The following is an 18,112-nucleotide window of genomic DNA, read 5'->3' as shown; positions in this document are numbered from 1 at the left end:
TGGCATAAAGCACTTGTGCTGTGGCCAAGCCAAGCACTTCAGGCGCCACTCAAGGGCAGTGTGTGTCCAGGGCCAGGCTGGGAATCCTGGAAATAACACCAAGGCTGAAAAAAAAAAAAGTGGAAAAACCCAAACACATTCCCCTGGACCCTGCCTCAGTTTTCCCCAGCAAGCCCTCAGGAGTAACAATCCTGGGGCTGTGACATGTGCAATGTCATTTTGGGTATCTTGAGTAGGTACAGAGGGTCAAAAAGACGCTTTCTCAGCCCCTTCTCCTTCCTCCTGTGGCTCATTGTTACCTGTCATAACCTCTCTGTCCTCTCTTTGCAGCCCCAAGTCAAGCACCCAGAGGACAGGAAAGCCAGACAGTACCTTGGGGCACTTCTGGGACACTTGCAGCTCTCAGTGTGGCATCTTGCTGCTTTCAGAGCTACTCAGGAAGATCTCAGACCCTGCAAGCCGGGGCAGAATGGCATGTCCAGCCTTGTGGGAGAAGAACAACCCTGGGCAGAGATAGCCAGGAGGAAAAAGCTGCCCTGCCCGGTGGAGTTTTTCTTCATTCCTTGAAGGCCACAGAGACCTGCTGTGCGGGATTCAGGGCTGGAGGCAGCGCCAGGGCAGCGCCGAGGTGGAGCGGTCATGATGGATGACATGACACCATTCCCAAATGCCTCTACCACAGGTGAGAGTGCCCAAAGCACTGGCAGAGGGGGATGCTGAGAAATGGTACCCACTGTGAGGAGCATCACACCCAGTGTGTGGTTTAATCTGTGTCTGGCGTGGCATGAGCCACAGTAGGACAGGAGGTGGCAGAAAGATCTCCCAGACTCCCATGGGGACAGGCACATGCTGGCCTTGGTGCATTTACAGGAACAGGCAGCCTGTCTTTTCCAAGCACTGGTATTTCTGAGGCTTGCAGCTGGGGGACGCATGGCTGCTGTGCCCTGGACTTGCTCCTAGAGGGGAACAACCACCCTGCCTCTGACCCAGGTCTGGGTCTGGCTAAACCCCCCAGGAGATGTTTGTAAAGGAGAGGTGAAGTGTGAGACAATTTTACGTGCTGTGGCCTTGTGCTTGAGCCACTGCTCCTGTCCTTGAGTGTGCAGCCTTGAGCCTGGCAGCAGTCCTTGCTCCTTCTGGAAAAGTTGCCCAGCTGTCTCTGTACAGAGGGGATCATGCTGTCCCCAGAGGGACAATGGTGCCTACAAGCCACAGGGCTGGCTGAGTGCTTGCCCCAGGCAGCAGGGTTGGGGTTGCAGGAGAAGGGATACTGGCTTGGCCAGGGAGGGAGTATCACATCATTCTGGCCTCTCAGGTACAGGAACAAGAGATGCTGGCAGCATATCAGATCATTTTATTGCCACAGCGGCCGTGGGCCGGAACCCATTTCCCAGAGGGGGTCTGAGTCCAGCCCCTTGACCGCTCTAATACTGTTGAGAAGATGAACCTCGAGCCTCCAAGCACAAGTGCTGAGCATCCTCCACCCCAGTCGCCATGGAGCAGCTCTGGGGCGTCACTCCCATTCTGCTCCCTGCACCTCTGGGAGCTGGAGGCCAGTAGGGAAAAGTGAGGCGAGGCCAAAGGTGCAGAGTGTGCTTTTCCTGGGACGTCAGGGGCTGCCACCACGTCCTGCCCTGGGGCTGCTGGCAGTGGGGAGCAGCCAGAGCCCCCTCAAACCTCCATGCCAGGCACCCGCCCCAGGCCCAGGGCCTGCACCAGCTCGTCGGTGAGCCCGCTCTTCAGCGTCCGCCGCACTGCGGGAAGAGGAGAGTGTGGCACTGCCAGCACGAGCAGCTCTGCGTGCCAGAGTCCCCATCCACGGGGGCCTGCTCAGGCAGCGACAGGGAAATGGGGTGCAGTGGCATCAACTGGGTACATCCTGCCTGGTTAGCTCAGCATGGCAGGTCATGGTGGCCCATGGGGAAGGAGCCAGACAGGGCATGGGAACAAGGACACAAAGGACAAGGGACAGAGCACAGAGACATGGAGATGGACCAGAAGACAGCAACAGGGACAGAGATGAGAGGGAGTATGGGGATTGGGCAGAGCCTGGGAAGAGAGATGGGACAGGGCACGGCAACAGAGACAAAGAGATGGGAAAGGGTACGGAGACAGGGATACAGAGCTAGGAAAAAGCATCTGGGCAGGGATGCAGACACAGGACAGAGACAAGGAGATGGGACAAAGTACAGGGACAGAGTGTGGAACAGAGATGGAACAGGGCACAAGGACACAGGGATGGGACTTACAGGACTTCCTATTGCCACGGGACCTCCTGCGCTCCTTGTTGGGGCAGGGTCGGGGATTGGCATTGTGAGTCACTGATTTCACCAGCTGGTCCATGATTTCATCTGAAGCATCATCAGGTGAGCTGGGAACATCCTCCTGGGCTGGAGAGCCCTGGCTCGGGGTGCCATGCCCTGTTCCTGCATAGGGACAATGAGGATGCTGGCACCAGCTGCTCCCAGCCAGCTGGGCATGTCTTGAGTTCCCCTGCTATCTTGCTCCTACCCTGGCTGGCTCGGCTGCGGCGGGCAGGGATATCTGTGGGGGAGGTCAGCACAATCTTCATGCTCTCGTGACCCGCTTCCATCTGCTCCTTGGGGCTGCTGGACACCACGGCAGGTGGCAGAACTGCCTCGGCAATGCCAGAGAATTTCTCAGTCTGCAATGGGAGGAGAGGTTGGTGTTGGGGACATGGGGAGCATCATCACCCCCTGGTGGCACCCAGCCGAGTGTCCCCGTACCTCGGTGATGAGCCGGCCCCGGGTTTTGTTGCGCTCGCGGTGGGCGGCGCGTTTCTTCTGCTGCAGCAGCATGCGCTCCCGGCAGGTGCGGTACTCCAGGGCGAACTCCTGCAGCAGTTTGCAGATGGATGTCACCTTCACATCCCGCACCGCGCTCGCTGGGTACCCCAGGTACAGCAGGAAGGAGTGAAACCTATGGGAACAACAGTCACAGAGGGGCACCAACAGGACTGCAAGGTTCCTGTTGTGTCCCCAAGCCACCAACCTGTTGAGAATACGCCTGTGCACCACCTTCAGGACGATGATGCGCTGGGTGCTGTCCTTGAGGAACTCTGTCAGCTTGGTCTTCAGCACTGGCTTGGTCTCATGCTTGGCAATCACCTTCAGGTTGTGCCAGGAGGCCCTGCACCTCCGCTCCAGCTGCACCAGGCTGTTGGCCAGCTCTTCAAAGTCAACCTGGAAGAGTGAGGTGTCAGTCCTTGGCCATTCTGGTGGCCAAGGGCTGGGCAGCCACAGAATCCACACCCTCCCCCTGCTCAGGTGTCACCTGCCTTGCCTCACCTTGGCGGAGCGGGTGATGGAGGCAATTTCTGAGTAGAGGTCAGTGGTTTCTGGGAACTTCTCTACCACCATCTGGCAAAGATGGTAGAGCAGGGACTGCCGGTGCACTGTGTCCTTCACTTCCGAGACCTTCTCCAGGTAGCTGAGCTCAAAGCCTCTGCTCTGAAACCCAATGGACTCAGCAGGGACTCTCATTCCTATTCCAGCAGACCTCCAGTCTGCAGATCCACTGGGTCCCCACCAGCACCTCCCAGCTCCCCACAGACCCTTCTGGGTGCCCACACACCATGGCTAGTCTTTACCCTGCTCCTCACCTGGGAACCATTCAAGAAGTTGCCCATGGCCAGCAGCGTGGCCAAGATGCACTTGAATGTGTGATTTCTGGCCAGCTGCTCCATGCCTACCTTCAGATCAAAGAGCGGCTCTGCGATCTCCTGAGTGAGGGGAGAAGCAGATGAGATCCCTTGGCCACTCTCTCCCTTGGGAGCTTCAGTATTCACCCATGAGGACAACCACCTCCTCATCAATCCATGCCCATGCTTGCCTTGGGGATCTGCATCCCACCCCCAGCCATGCTGGGGCACCTCCCATGTTTGGGTATGACTGGTCCTCACCAGAAACATGCTTGGTTCATGCTTACCACTGCTGGGGTGTCAGCAGTGGGAGGGCAGAAGGGAGATGGGGTACATGGCTCTGTACCTGCTCTAGGCTCTCATAGTCCAGCTTGAAGGCCCAGAGCTGGAGCCTGGCCGTGAGGTCACTGATGGAAGACAGAGAGAGCAGGAACTGCTCTGCAGAGCCCAAAGGCACATCAGGATTGGCCAACTGGGCCTCCTGGATCTTCTGTTTTTCCTCCTCAGTTGGGACCATGGTTAGGATTTTCTGAAGCAGGAAAAAAGGGATATGTCAGACTCCAGACATGGGGTGTGTCAGCTCAGGCATCATGGCATGGATGCCTCCTAGCCTGGGGAAATGACCTGCTGAGGCCCTCAGAGGAGCTGAGCCTGCTTCTCTTGTGCTCACCTCAATCCCTTCCTTACTGACTGCAAACTCATCAAAGTTGAGCACGGCTGTCTTGATTATATGGACAGGGGGCAGCACAGTGAGGCCAATGTTGATGGCGTTGCTCCTCTTGGGGTCCAACACCACCACCACCTTCTTCCCGTCAATGGCTTTCTGCAAAGAGGACAGGATGGATTGGGGACAGCCAGGCAAAGGGCTCACCTTCATGAACTTATGAACATGGGGAACCAAACACACAGGAGGCAGTGAGCCAAACCAAATCCATGCACTGCCCATAATCATCCCCACTGAGCCTCCAGGCTTCTATCCTTGAGATAGGGTAGGGGTAACAGGGTCCCCACAGGAACCCACAGCCTTCCTCTACCCCTCAATCCCCCTTGGCCAATGGGTGCCCACTGGTACCTTTGAGGTTGGCGCTTCCTTTGACCGTGACTCAAAGAGATGCTCCAGTTTCGCAGTATTGATCTCAACATTCTGCAGGGATGCCCAAAGTGTGCCCTGGCCAAACCTGCCAGTCCCCACAGTGCCATCCAGCTGCTTCAGCTCCTTCCAGAAGAGCTTCACTGTCCTCTTCTTCTTGGCCTCAGAGGGGCCATCTGTTGTTGAGGGAGCTGGCAGCCCTGGTGGGGGTGGGCAGCCGGGGACTGCAGGAGGTGGAGGTGGTGGTGGTGGGCAACCAGGGGGGGCAGGAGGTGGAGGTGGTGGGCAACCAGGGAGGGCAGGAGGTGGAGGTGGTGGGCAACCAGGGAGGGCAGGAGGTGGAGGGGGAGCCATGAATGTTCCAGCACTCATTGCTTCAATGCCAGGATGGAGGAAAGACCCGTTGGTCATTGGCCCCGTGTCCAGGATGTCAAAATCTTCTTCTTCCCCCAAGTCAGTAAAGTCCAGGTCCTTGATCTTCAGCTGCACGGGGATGGTCTCCAGGCGCTCCCATGTCAGCTCTGTGTCCTTTTTGATGGGCATCATCCCGGTGTTCTCCAGCTTCTGTGTGTGGGTCTCATCATCTATGCTAGACATGGCACGTATCAGCTTGGCATGGGCACTGGCTACTGACCCATCTGCAGCCCTGCCACAGGGCCGGGCACTCTCCTGCTCCTGGCTGCTGCTTTCCTTGGTGTCCATCTCCACCTCACCCTGGATCTGGGAGGATAGAGGTATTTCATGGAACACCTTCTCCCTCCCCGACTCCGAGGAGCCGTTGGCATAGAGCATGTCCAGCATAAACTTGGTGTCAGAGGAGATGGTGCTGCAAGAGTCAGTGATGTCAGATCGAGCCAAACAAGACCCTGCAGGGAGAGAAGGAGAAGCTGGGATAATCTGCTTGGAGGGGGCAGGTGGTGCTGGGCTCAGTGTAGAGTTAGAGTCCTGCTCTGCAGTGAGGTGTGCTCAGATGCCAGCATTTTGAGCAAGGAGGTACAACCAGCTCCTCCAAGGCTCTGTGTGTCACAGATACAGGCGTGGGATGGGTACCAAGGGGCCACTAATCCCCATCCCAGGGACCCAGATGAGCTGGGAACACACACCCTGGCAGCACCTACTTATGCTGGGTGGCTCCATCCCGGGATCAGAGGTGCCGTGGTCTCTTTCCCATGCAAGAGCAGTAGGATGCTCCAGTGTAGTATCGCTGAGGACATCGAGCCGTCCCTTGGCCATGGAAGAGATCTTCTCCTTCTGGGCTGCAGCCAAGTTCTCCAAAAAGCGAGCTCTGCAAGATGGGGTGAATGTTGGCCAAAAGCAAAGCAGGGACGGGGACAACAGGACAACCAGCAAACCACACCAGGCCACACTGCACAGCCAGTCCCACAGCACAGAAACCCCCTGCACTGCCCACACCGCACTGGGGACACCAAGGATTCAACCTCCTCTGAGCCCTGCAGAGAGAGTGATGGCCCCACAGCTGTGCCAACAGGGTGCTGCTGTCACCAGTTGGTCCCAACAGATCTGGTGTTCACTGCAACCCTCATCCAAAAGCTGCAAAACCCAGGAAGGCACAAAGGCAGAGACTTGAGGTCATGATCCTGCTCCTCATGGCCTGTGTGGTCAGAGCCCAGATACCTCCAGCTGGGTACCAGTCCAAGGAAGCGCATGCCTGGAGACACACGCATGCCTCTACTTACTCAAACTTCTTCAAAATAGGCTTGTCCCCATGCAAGGAGGGGGCATCCTCCCGCCTGAGGGAAAATAGGGGTTAGCCCCCACTGCTGGCAGTCCCCTGGGGCTCGTGCATCCTGCACACACCCACCTAGCAACCCTCCAGCATGGAACCCTTGCCCCATGGCCCCAGGGTTCACAGGGAGCCAGGAGAGCCCTGGCAAGTCCCCCCCAGCCCAGGCACCACGTGGCATCAGGTGCTGGTGAGATGGGACATTGTCCATCACCTGGAGTGGGCTGTGCCACCCCCAGCAAGGACACCTCACCTCAAAGCAGGGATCAGGGCATGCCACATCCTGTGGGGTGATGGGGGAGTGGGTTGGGGTCCCACAGATAGGACTTGAAGGGGAGACGCAAGGCATGGGGGCAGCAAGGTGAGTGCAAGTGACTGCTCCCCCAGAGGACAAGGCAAGGGAGAATTAATAGGATATTAAGCTGAAAGAGAGTAGGTTTAAATTGGATATTAGGAAGAAATTCTTCCCTGTGAGGGTGGTGAGACACTGGCATAGGTTGCCCAGAGAAGCTGTGGATGCCCCATCCCTGTAAGACCAGGCTGGATACTTTGAGCAACCTGGTCATGTGGAAGCATTGGAACTAGATGATTTTTAAAATCCCTTTCAACCCAAACTATTCCAGGATCCTATGATTCTATGATCATGCTGGGAGGGAGCATGCACATGCAGAGCCAGGCACTTACCAGACAGGGGCAGTTTGGTGCAGCCTGCAAAAGGAAAGACAGAAAGAGTGGGCAGAGGAGAAGGCAAGCATGGGCAGAGAGGAGAATGAGGAGCAGCTGGAGCAGAGCTGTGCACACCCAAAGGATGCCTTGGAGCCCCTGGCTGGACCCTTTGATAACTGCTGCCCCCTCATACATCTCTCCAGCTCCAGTGCCCCCCCAGACTGTTTCTCCAAGGGGAAAGACAGAGTGTGCCCTGGGATGGACACTCCTCACACTCCTGGGAGCCCACCCTGCTGCCCTGGGGGACCTCCATGCCCCCACCCCTCCTGGCTCCTTACTTGTAGACACTACGCTCTCCTGGGCCCAGGGGCTGCTCCTTCTCAGCCGGGGGGGAAGCCAGGGCCAGCCGCACGCTGGACGTGCTGTTGTAGATGCTGGTGGGACAGGGTCTGGAAGAAGTTGACAGGGACTCAGAGCAGGTCCCACAGGACTGCTCTCCACTCTCGCACCAGCAATGGATCCAAGTGCTGCTTATGCAGCATCTTGGTGTCTTCACCATCCCAGGAGCATCCCCACCACAGACCACCTCCAGCTGCACTTACTCTGCTGGGCTGCTTGGTGCAGAAATAGGCGGGGTGTCCTCAGCTGGGGGCTCCTTTGGAGTGCCAGGAGACCCCAGCAGTGGCTGGGCATCGGCACTGGGATCCTGGGAGCCACCCTGGGATCGCCACCCACGCCGGCCCTCATCTGTCCTTCTCCGCTCTTTGCGTCCCCCTGAGGGCGGCTCTTCCACATCATCCTCCAGCTTGAGAGCACTCTGTGGAGGGACCAGGGGAATGGCACCAGGCATAGCAGCATCCCTGCCACCCCATGCACTCATGTTCCCTGCTGGAGGCAGGTGCCACAGATCCTGTTGGAGCCCCGCTCACCTCGTAGAGTGTGAACTGCTGCTTCAAGTCGAGGTCGGTGCCCTTGCTGCCCAGGTACTGCTGCACCACCTGCTCCATGCCCTGCTGCTCCAGGCAGTCGGTCACATCGTAGAAGTTGTCCTGGTCTGGGAGGGCTGCCAGCGTCTGGGCAGAACCAGAGGGAGGCTGCTGGCACTGGGGTGACCCACACTGAGCCCCAGCAGTGTGGCCCCACGGGGACACCCCCACAGACCTTGTTAATCAGTGTCATGGTGAACACCAGCAGCTCCGTGTCAGCCCCGTTGCGCTGCTCCAGGATGGCCATAAAGTTGGACCACGGACAGGCACCTAGGAAAAGAGGCATGAACAGGTGACATGCAGGCTGGGAGGGGACACTGTCCCCCAGCAGGGACCTTGCAGGAGGCTGGAGCTGCACTCACCTCTCGCCTGGTCCACGGCATTGACGGCGCGGATGAGCAGCAAGGCGTTGGGCTCTGTGTACTCCACAAACACCAGGAGCAGCTTCAGTGCCATCTTCACCACCAGGCGAAACTGGGACAAGGGATGGCAGCTGGGACAGCAGCAGTGACAGGGGCCTGCCAGCGTGCTGCTGGGGCACTGTGGGGTGGCTGTGCCCATGCCCCAGGAGCTTTGCTGTGGGGCCAGGACCTGCAGCTGTGAGGCTGATGGCTGAGAGGCACTGGGAAGGGACCTGGAGCAGGAGTGTCTTACTCAAGCTCTGTGCCTGGGAATGTGGTAACATCAGGATAGGGAGGTCTGCAGATCCTGGGTGACTTCCAGAAGGCTGGGAGCAGGACCCAACACAAGCAAAGGTACCAGGGTACCAAGCCCAGAGGCAGAGAGTGAAGTACATCCTCTAAGGGATGGTTCAAGGGGAAACCCACAAGCAGGGAAGGGGATGCAGTGGAGGGCACAGGCAGCCCCCCAAGAGCAACAGGCACTCACTGGGCTTCCTGACAGTGTGTACAGCCACTGGACAGTCTCGTTGTGGTTGATGACACCCTGCATCCCATCCACGAAGAGCATGATCTGGCTCAAGGCTGCAAGGCAGAGAGCGGGCAGGTGACGCTGCAGCAGGCAGGGTTGGGAACTCCCAGCCCTGCACAGCATCACTGCAGCAAGGGCAATGTCTGGCTGCTGGGAAGGCAGAGTAGCCCTGGCTGACTTTGTGGCTTGCCCACCCTGAGTGCCAGCCTTCCTCCTTGGGGACAAGCATAAAATCCTGGAATGCTTTGGGTTGGAAGGGACCTTAAAGACCCATTCCAACTCCCCTGCCACAGGCAGGGACACCTTCCATTAGACCAGGTTGCATAAAAGACCCATCCAACCTGGCCTCGAACACTTCCAGGGATGGGGCCATCCACAGCTTCTTTAGGCAACCTGCTCCAGAGGTGCCCTGTGCCCAAATACCAACCCCGGAGGATGTAATTTTGGTAGTTCTGGTCAGCCTCTGTCCCCACTTTGATCAGGCACGTCAACCCCTCCAGGTTCACAAACTCTGGCACCAGGTCCTTGTCCTCCTGTGGGGAGAAGGCCAAGTGTTACTGCAGTGTGGCAGCCAGCCCTGGGGGAGCCCCTGTCCCCCACCACACCAGCATCACCTGGAAGAGCTGCTTCAGGGAGAAGAGGGACCTCCGCAGCTCGGGTCCATGTGAGTTGTACAGCTTCTCTGGAAGGAAAGGAGAGATGTGGTGTGAGTGGCTCACTACTGAACCTGGGCTCCCAAATGCTACCAGCTTCCTGGGAAAGCCCCTCATCCTGACTTATCCTGATCTCTGTGCCATCACCCCAGCATTGCCCTGGCTGTGAGACACACTGGCTGGAAGCAGCTGCTGTACCACAACTACATATTTCAGCCCTCCCACTTTCCTATTTCCTTTTTTTTTTCCCCCCTCTTTTTCTGACCAGCAATGACACAAATATCCCCTCTGGTTTCCTGTGCAGAACCTAAACAGGAACACAGGCAAGAGGTTGAACTACTTTTAGCCATCCCTCCCTGGGCAAAGCCATGCCATGGTTCCAGAGTTCCAAGCAGTCCCAGGGCTTGGGAAAAAACACAGGATGGGGATAGGAAGGCCAGTAGTGTGACACAGGTTGCTCAGAGGCAGGACTGTCACTGGGGTGGACACTATGTGCTTATGGGGGTGGTGCCTGCAGGCAGGAGCCAGCGTGGAGCAGCCAGGACATTGGGAAGCTGGAAGGCCCCAAGAAGACACCAAGGCCATTGGGAGCCAGCACTTCCCACATGCAAGAACTGAGTTAGCCACACATCTTAACTTATTTGGGTCAGGCTTAGAGCTGCAACAAGCCAAAAACAAGATGTCCAAGTAGTCCTCCAGATATGCCCTGTAAAACACAGTGTCCCAGCAGCCTCCTCCACTTGCTTATCAGCTTGTCAGAGCTGGGAGGGAAGGCAGAGCTGCTGGGAGGAAAAGCAGAAGAGCTCAGGGCTCGGACAGAGCCTGGGAACTGCTGGCAAAGAGCATGACCATGACCCTGACCCTGGGCTTCCTGCTCCTTCCTGCATGGCTCAGCTGCAGCCCTGCACAGTCAGCTGATGCCCATCTGGCATCACTCTGCTCAGTGCTTGTTTTCCCCCTGCCAAAGACAAAAAAAGGCTCGAGACTCCTGAATATTTTGCAGGACCTCAGAGCAGGCTGCCTGAACCATGGCAGCACTTTCTGCTGCGCAAAAGCCCTTTGTTTATGTCTTCACAGCTATATTTAGAGCTTGCCTGAGTGACCCAGAATAACTGCAGTGGGTGGTGGGCTCCCAGCCCAAGAGGCAAAAGTCCTGATCTCTGAAGATGGAGGGGATTAACCCAGCGGGTACCCCATGAGGACCACATGCCCTGATCTCTGGGAGGGGTTATGGGGCGGAAGCAGCGCTCTCCATCACAAAAACCCTGTCCAAAACTCACTGCAGAGGCCAAACCTCCCCCATCCAGGGCAGTGGAGCTGCTGGACCAGGCTGGAGGAGGGAGCAGCCCCAACTCACCAATGATGGCGTGGACTCGGACGGAGAGCTGCGTGCGCAGGATCAGGGTCGGCCGTCTCCCCTTCCTGTGGTGGGGGAAAACGTGCTGTGAGTGCCTGCAGTGGGATCACCCCAGCCCCTGGCTCCTTGCCCATGGTGTACACACACATGTGGGGTCCCTGTGTCCCCACAGGGCTCAGGAACCCCATGTGCCCTACCTGACCTCCTCATAGAAACCCTCCAGATCATCCTTCTGCTCCAGCAGGGATAAGTCAAGGTCCAGGTAGTGTCCAGAGGGTGAGAGCTGCAGCGTGCAATCCTCCAGCTGGGGATGCAGACAGTGAGGCTGAGTGCCCATGCCCACCACAGCCCTACAGACTCCCAGAGCATTCCCAGGTCACCCTGCCACCCACACCAAGCTCAATTGGCAGACACATCCTGAAGTGGGGTGGCATGTTCCACCTGTCCCCAGTCACTGGCTCTGCAGGGAGGTGCCCCAGCACCTTCTGCCTCAGCCTGGTGCTGATTGTGGAGAAACATAGAGCCCCAGGCTGGAAAAGGCTGAGTGAGGGCAGTCCTGCCAGCATCCAGCTCCTTGGCAATCTCTGGGTGGAAACCATGGCAAGAGATTGATTGGCTCCCTGGGGCTCCCCTTAGTCAGCAGGGGCTCGACTGGGGCAGGATCTGTCTCCTCCCAAGGCTGGCAAATTGCCACTGCCTGCAGGGACTGGGTCTGAGGGAACTGTCAGGCACACAGCCCAGGCAGGGACCCCCCAAAGCAGTGCAAATCCCTGGGATGTGCCCTGGCTGACACACCCTCTGACTCAGCCCAGAGCCACGTGGCGTCTTCCATCAGAATTTGGATAAGCACAGCCCTGAGACAAGGCTGGGGCAAGGGGCACCTTCCCAGAAAGTCCAAGCACAGCACCCATGGTGCACAGGCAGTGGGCACAGCACCCACAAAGTCCTTGAGGTACCCTGGAGCCAGCAGCACGACACAGCACCCACGCAATTCTTCTGGGACACAGCAATTCACCCTCAAGGCACGAGCAGAAGCAGAGGGAGGGCAGTGCCAGCACCCTGCCTCCCCTGCACATCTGGATCTGTTCCTAAAGCACTTGCAACTCCTCTGCCCCACCCTGTCCCTGCTCAACCCATCTCCAAGGAAAACATCTGCAGGGCAGGAACTGAGGACTGGGGATAAAACCCCATTATTAAAGCTGCTCATGGTGCAAACAAGAGCAAGCAGCAAAAGGGGAGAGAAGTGGGGATCCATCAGCCACTTAAAACCCCACCTCAATTTCAGCCCAAAGTGCAAAAGCTCCAAGCACAGTCCTGTGGCTGAAGATGGGAACAGTCACAGCTTGGAACACTCACAGTTTCTCTGCCTTTCCCATCAATGCCTTTCCCCACTGTGACCCTGGAGATCCCACTGCAATACTGGGTATGGCTCCTGCATCTCACTGGGATTCCTTTCCATGACATTCCCATCTCTTTGCATCCCAGCATTGTGCATGAGCTCACACATATGAATTCACGGTGGGTGTGACATTAATACCACAGGGTAAAGTCAAATGACACATTACACTGAAGTAATTAACATGGGCAATTTGGCAGGGCTCTGTTGTTGGGTTGGACGTTGTTGTGTCCCACTCCACCTCCTGTGGTCACTGGCCACGCCAGCCACCCATGGCAATGTGCAGCACACACAGGCTTGGCAAACACAGCACCTGGCACTGGGCAGGTACTCCTGGCTGCCAGCTCTGCCTTCACACCGTGAGTCCCTAACACTGACCCCACACGGGGTTTGCTCACTGAGGAATGCTTCAATTCCTCCACTGGGGCAGGCTGTCCTGAATCCCTGCATCGACCTGGACATCCCTGCATCTACCCAGCCAATTCCTGAATACTCCTGGGCATCCTCCCAGACATCTCTATCCTCCTGGCCACCCCTGCATCTCCATTGCCACCCTCCTGGGCAGCCCCTCAGACATCTCTGTATCCACCCAGGCACTCTAAGTCAGCAAAGAGCAAATCACCCCCAGTACAAAAGCCTTGCCTTCTCTGGGTTGCCACAGCCCCAGCAAGCCAGAGTTAACATCCCCAGCTCCTCTGGGGCTGGTGACATGTCCCAGCTGGCAGGGGAGGCCAAGCCCCTGGGACCTGACCCCGTGTATTTCCCGTGTGAGCTTGGCAATGTTTCCCACTAGGGATGCTCCAAGCACTGGGCCCTGGCTTGGCTGTGGCCTCCCCGGGGATGGAGAGAGGCTGTCCTAGGCTCCTGCAGCCCTGCCAAAAATCCTGGGCAGCACTTCCATGCCAAGGAGCAGCAACTGCCCCAGGGCCAGGGGTTATTCAGACAAGGAGTTTATACCCTGTAGGATCAAGCTGGGTCTCAGTGTCATGCTGCTAGGGGCAGCAAGTCGGGGTCCCAGGTTACTGACAGCTTCCAGTGCTGAGTGGCTCTGGTTCATCTGTCTCCTGCCTGGTAAACCATTACAAAATGAGCCAGACTTTGAGGACAATGGGGACTTGAGGGCAAAGCAGAGCTGGGAGAGGAGAATGTCCCACGCTCACACATCCAGCCCATGGCTCCTGGGAGTCCCAGCCACCCTGCAGCAGGATGGATGTCCTTCACCCATTCACAGTGAGGTTCTGGGATCTTGCTGAGGACATCATGCTCATGTCAGCCCTGATGTGGAACAAGGACCCACAACCTGGAAAAGGATTCTGTCTGTGCTGAGTGCCCCATCCCTGGAAGTGTTCAAGGCCAGGCTGGATGGAACTTGGAACAAGAGGTCTAATGGAAGGTGTTCCTGCCCATGGCAGTGGGATGGAACAAGATGATCCCTTTAAGGTCCCAAACCGTTCCAGGATTCAATGGGGTTGTGATGGAAACCTCCTCACCTCCAATATGGAGACATTGTCCATGCACAGATGAACTCACACCACCCACCACAGCATCACATTTTCCTGCTCACCCCTATCACATCATCCCCACACGCTCCAAGGCCAGGCAGCAAATATCCTCTTTATCTACCAGCAAAGGAAACACTTTTACCACTTTTACCCCTCTTTCTAACACTTTCTTTTTGCAGTAACCACAATTTCATAACATTGCTGCAGCTCTTCTAGAAAGGCTGTGGGGAAATTACAGGGAAAAAATATTATTTAAATATAGTAGGCAGCAGTTAAACACAAGGCACTGACAGGTCAGAAAGCACTGGCATCACCAGCTGCTGCTCTTCCTCCCAAAACACACGGGGGCTGATGGTTTATTGAGTTACACCAGCCACAGGACCCACCCAACCCCACACCCAACCCCAACCCCAACCCCAGCCAAGCGCATTCACCACAATTTAATTGCAGGGTCAAGAGGGGTGTCCTTTGCCAGGGCACTCAGGTGTTTGTCCACTCTTGCATGATGGATGGCAGCAAGTGGATGAGAACACTGCCACTGCCTTATCATGGGGGCAGGAAATAATACCCAAGCCAGAAGGGATCTCTGGAGGTCACCCAGAGTCGGCCCAGAAGTGCAAACTTGCTTCCCTCTCAAAGCTCCTCCAGCTGGGCTCATTGCTCATTAACAGATCTCTTGCTGTTCATCAACAGACCTGTGGCAGTGGGAGGACCCCAGTCCCAGGCAGCAGTTGGTGTCCTGGAAAAGCCATGGCATGAATGCCTGGCTGCAGCTCCCTTCCCAGGATCCATGCAAGGATGGTGTTGGGAGCTGGGGAGTGCTGGGGGCTGCTGAGCACCAACACTCAGTGCTGCTGACGACCCCTCCTCACTGCTTTCGTACCATCCAGGGGTGAAGTGGGGCAAAGACCCTCACCAAAGCCCTCCTCAAGCCTATTAGGAAACAGAGGACAACAGGGCTGTGGGATGGGGATTGCTCACTTCACACACAGAGATTGCCCCACCAGCACGTCTATTGAGTACAAGAGCTCTCAGCAAGTTTATGGCATTGAGGCCAGCGAACTGTTTGCTCTTCCCAGATTTCCGGGGGAGGAAGGAGAATGCAAAACTCTAGCCTGATGGGTTTTGCAATTGTTTGGAAAAATCCCCAGATTCAGAGGTGAGATAGTGCTCAAGGGAGCCTCAGGGGCATTTGGGGACTTAAAGGACAGGCAAAAAAACCTGCCCTGTCAAAACCTGCCTTCAGAGGTTCAGAGAATGGCCACGCCCTGCCCAAGCATCACCCAAGGGTACTAGAAAAATGCTGGAAAGCGGCGAAGATAGTATCAGCCTGGAGGCAAACAATGCAGCCGCAGCAAACAAAGCAGGAAGGTATTTCCAAGCACAAACACTTCCCGGAGAGCATGAAAAAGTCATCAGTGACAGGTCCTGCTCAGGGAGAGGAAGCACCAAGGGTGTCATGGGGCAGGACAGGCTATTCAAGGCAGTGATGCTCGCACCAGAAACCTCTTGCTCATCATCTCTAAGCTGTTCCCAGCACAGGGAGCTGCTTAGCTGGGCCCAGCAAGGGTAGGGCTCAGCTGCTCTCCCATGGCAGCTCATCCCCTGGGTGCCTGGGGCTCAATCTTCCTCTAACAATGAGGGTACCCCAGCCCAGCTCGCTCCCGGCTGCTGCACCCTCTTCCAGTGCTCTGCAGGTCCAGGCATGCTGCCCAGCAGGACAAACTTGGCACCAGGCATTCCCAGTTGAATCTTTTTACAGCCAGTTCCTTGGGAAAAATCCGACTGTTCATTTACTAATTTTGGGGCGGTGACTAATGGAGCTGAGTGCTACCTGGCACAAAAGGCACCAGGGGAGGCTTTGGCTGGTCATGCCAGGGGAACGACATCTGCATGGCTCCAAGGGTGCCAGCTCTGAATTTCAACTAAGCTGGGTGGCTTGGGAGACTGACCTCACTCCACAGGCTGTAAATCCCAATGCAGGAGGCTCCCAATCACATTTGCTCACGCAAACCCCAGCCAACACCCCAGCTTGTCAGGTGGGACATTCTGCAGCCTTTGCTGCCTCAGAGAGCACTGTGTGGTAAAGGCAGCATGGTTTATAACCTATATAATCCAGAAATCTGGTTTATAAACCCAGAACAGGAAACAGTTCACCTGTGATTTCACCAAGGGTCGTGGGATGATACAGGGAAACTACAGAAAAGAAATATCCAGAGCTTGGATTAGGTAGAGAACAGAGCCTGAAATCCCAGGATCAACACACTTCTGCTGGGCACAGGACCTCCATGCAACACTCCCGCCCTCGGGAACGCAGTGTCCAGCCTCCCCTCCCCCTCCCACTGCCCCGTGCCACCATGGCAGCACTCCGGGCTGGCGATCCCGTTACAGCCAGCTCCTGCCCAGGGAGCACAGCACACGCCTGAAATTTGAGTTTGCTCCATTCGTCATGTTTCCAGGCTGTTTGTTCCCAAACAAACTCCTTTTAGTCACCGCCTAAAAATCCCATGACGGCGACATGAGACGCTGCCTCTTTGCTCCAAGAAAAATGAAAAGGGGAATAAACCAGAGGTGTTTTTTTGGTGCCGGCAAAGGTCTCAAAGTGATCCCCTCTCCCCTGGAAGGCCAGCAAGCTCAGTGTGGGGCACACCGAGATGAATTTCCCCCTCCTGCTGCTCCATCTCTCGCCTCTGGCTCTGAGCGGAGCTTTCCCCAGCCAGCCGGGGCTCCTGCCTCCCTTCCCTGCAGTCCTGTGGTGCTGCAAGACAGAGATGCTCAGCTATTGCCAAGCTCTGCTGGGTCCCGCGTTCCTAAGGAAGAAAACAAGCCTGTCCCCATCCTGAGAAGGATGCTCCGAGAGCATCGCGTCCACAGGAGATACGCAGGGAGGGTGCCCTGTCTCCCCTGTCTCCTCCACTTCCCAGCCCGAGCCAGACTTGAGGACACACAAACAAGACACGGTGCCTCGCTTCACATTCGGCCTCCAGCCTTCCTCCCAGCTGAAGGAAATTGCTCAGCATGCATTTCCGTACTGCTCTCCGCTGACAAAAGTTGCTGCCGGGCCGGTGAGATGAGGGGCTGGTGGCCCTCCGCCCCCACCATCACCTCCCCAGCGAGGTGGAGCACTGGAAGGGTCCCAGGCGGAGCCGGTGTGCTCCGCTCCCGGTTGCCGGCGTGGAAGTGCGAGGACGGTGGGGAACACGCTGCCCGCCTCAGCCCCAGCCACACGGGGATGGACCCCTGCCCTCATCCTGCTTCCCCCTGCCAGGGTTCCTGCCTGCTCTGAGCAGCACATCCTCTTCCTCCCGCCGACTCATTCGGGGCCGGCCGAGGCTGGCATCTCCCGCAGGGGCTCACAAACTCCGCCGTGACTCACACCGAGAGCGCTGCCGGGACACACCGTCCGATCCCTCGCCCCCCGGTCCCCTCTAGCGAGCCATCCCCACCCCATCCCCCGCACGGTGCTTTCCCCGCCGTCCCCGTCCCTGCTCACCGGCAGCGGGGCCCCGACCAGGCGGTGCAGCGCGGGCAGCTGCGCTCCCAGGGCCAGCGCCTCCTCCACGGGGTAAACCGGGGCTCGTCGGGGCTCCGGGAAGCTGCCGAAGGCGAAGGGATCCGCATCCTCCAGGTACTGCACCCGGCATGGCACCGTCGCCTCCGCCGCCTCCACCACCGCCATGGCCCCGCCGCCGCTGCGGCCCCGAGCGACACCGCGCCCGGGCGGACACGAGCTCGGCCCGGCCCGGCCCCTCCGCCCGCCCCTGCGGGAGCGGCCGCTCGGTGCTCTGCGCGCCCTCCCGCGGGCGCATCCAGGAAGAATGCTGCAGGCTCTGCGGAGCTCCCTTGGAATGCTCTGGCATCAGGGGCGCTCCAGGATGGATGCTTCGGGTTCTGGGGGGCTCCATCAGGGTGCCCCGGTATCCAGGATTCCCAGATGTCAGGTTGCTCTGGCGTCAGGGGTGCTCCAGGCCCTGTGGGGCACCACTGGGATGCTCTAGGCTGCTCCACGGGACCAGGTGGGTCTGCTCACCCCAGGTGAACTGGAGCACGGATGGGCAGCTGGCCTCCATCTCCCCGTCCTGGGGCAGGGGGAAAACAGCACAGGATGATCTTCCTGGATCCAGGGG

General features: G+C 57.6%; 1 protein-coding gene across 7 annotated transcripts; it reads right to left on the bottom strand.

Annotated features, from left to right (window-relative positions):
• Nucleotides 1-1,347: 1,347 nt before the first annotated feature.
• On the bottom strand, nt 1,348-17,712 carry FHOD1 (formin homology 2 domain containing 1). 7 transcript variants are annotated; one of them, XM_084214894.1, is made up of 24 exons: nt 17,479-17,712; nt 11,285-11,391; nt 11,088-11,152; nt 9,692-9,759; nt 9,505-9,610; nt 9,036-9,130; nt 8,510-8,621; nt 8,323-8,417; nt 8,091-8,234; nt 7,764-7,978; nt 7,500-7,610; nt 7,180-7,203; nt 6,449-6,502; nt 5,870-6,036; nt 4,734-5,617; nt 4,332-4,484; nt 4,008-4,190; nt 3,623-3,742; nt 3,309-3,470; nt 3,013-3,203; nt 2,748-2,940; nt 2,512-2,665; nt 2,250-2,426; nt 1,348-1,754 (listed from the first exon to the last, which is right to left on the bottom strand). In XM_084214894.1, the coding sequence occupies exons 1-24, from the start codon at nt 17,662-17,664 to the stop codon at nt 1,672-1,674; spliced, it is 3,849 nt and encodes a 1,282-aa protein (XP_084071020.1). In that variant the 5' UTR covers nt 17,665-17,712; the 3' UTR covers nt 1,348-1,671. The 7 variants fall into 7 exon arrangements, with proteins under 7 accessions (XP_084071020.1, XP_084071021.1, XP_084071015.1 ...); XM_084214889.1 differs by lacking the exon at nt 1,348-1,754 and having other exon boundaries at nt 1,778-2,426; XM_084214890.1 differs by lacking the exon at nt 1,348-1,754 and having other exon boundaries at nt 1,778-2,426; nt 11,290-11,391.
• Between the last annotated feature and the right edge of the window lie 400 nt (nt 17,713-18,112).

The sequence above is a fragment of the Fringilla coelebs genome (genome assembly GCF_963513975.1).
Source record: "Fringilla coelebs genome assembly, chromosome: 14".
In the NCBI taxonomy this organism is placed as follows: Eukaryota; Metazoa; Chordata; class Aves; order Passeriformes; family Fringillidae; genus Fringilla; species Fringilla coelebs.
Note: the sequence above shows the minus strand (reverse complement) of the source record. Positions and strands in the feature narration are given on the sequence as shown.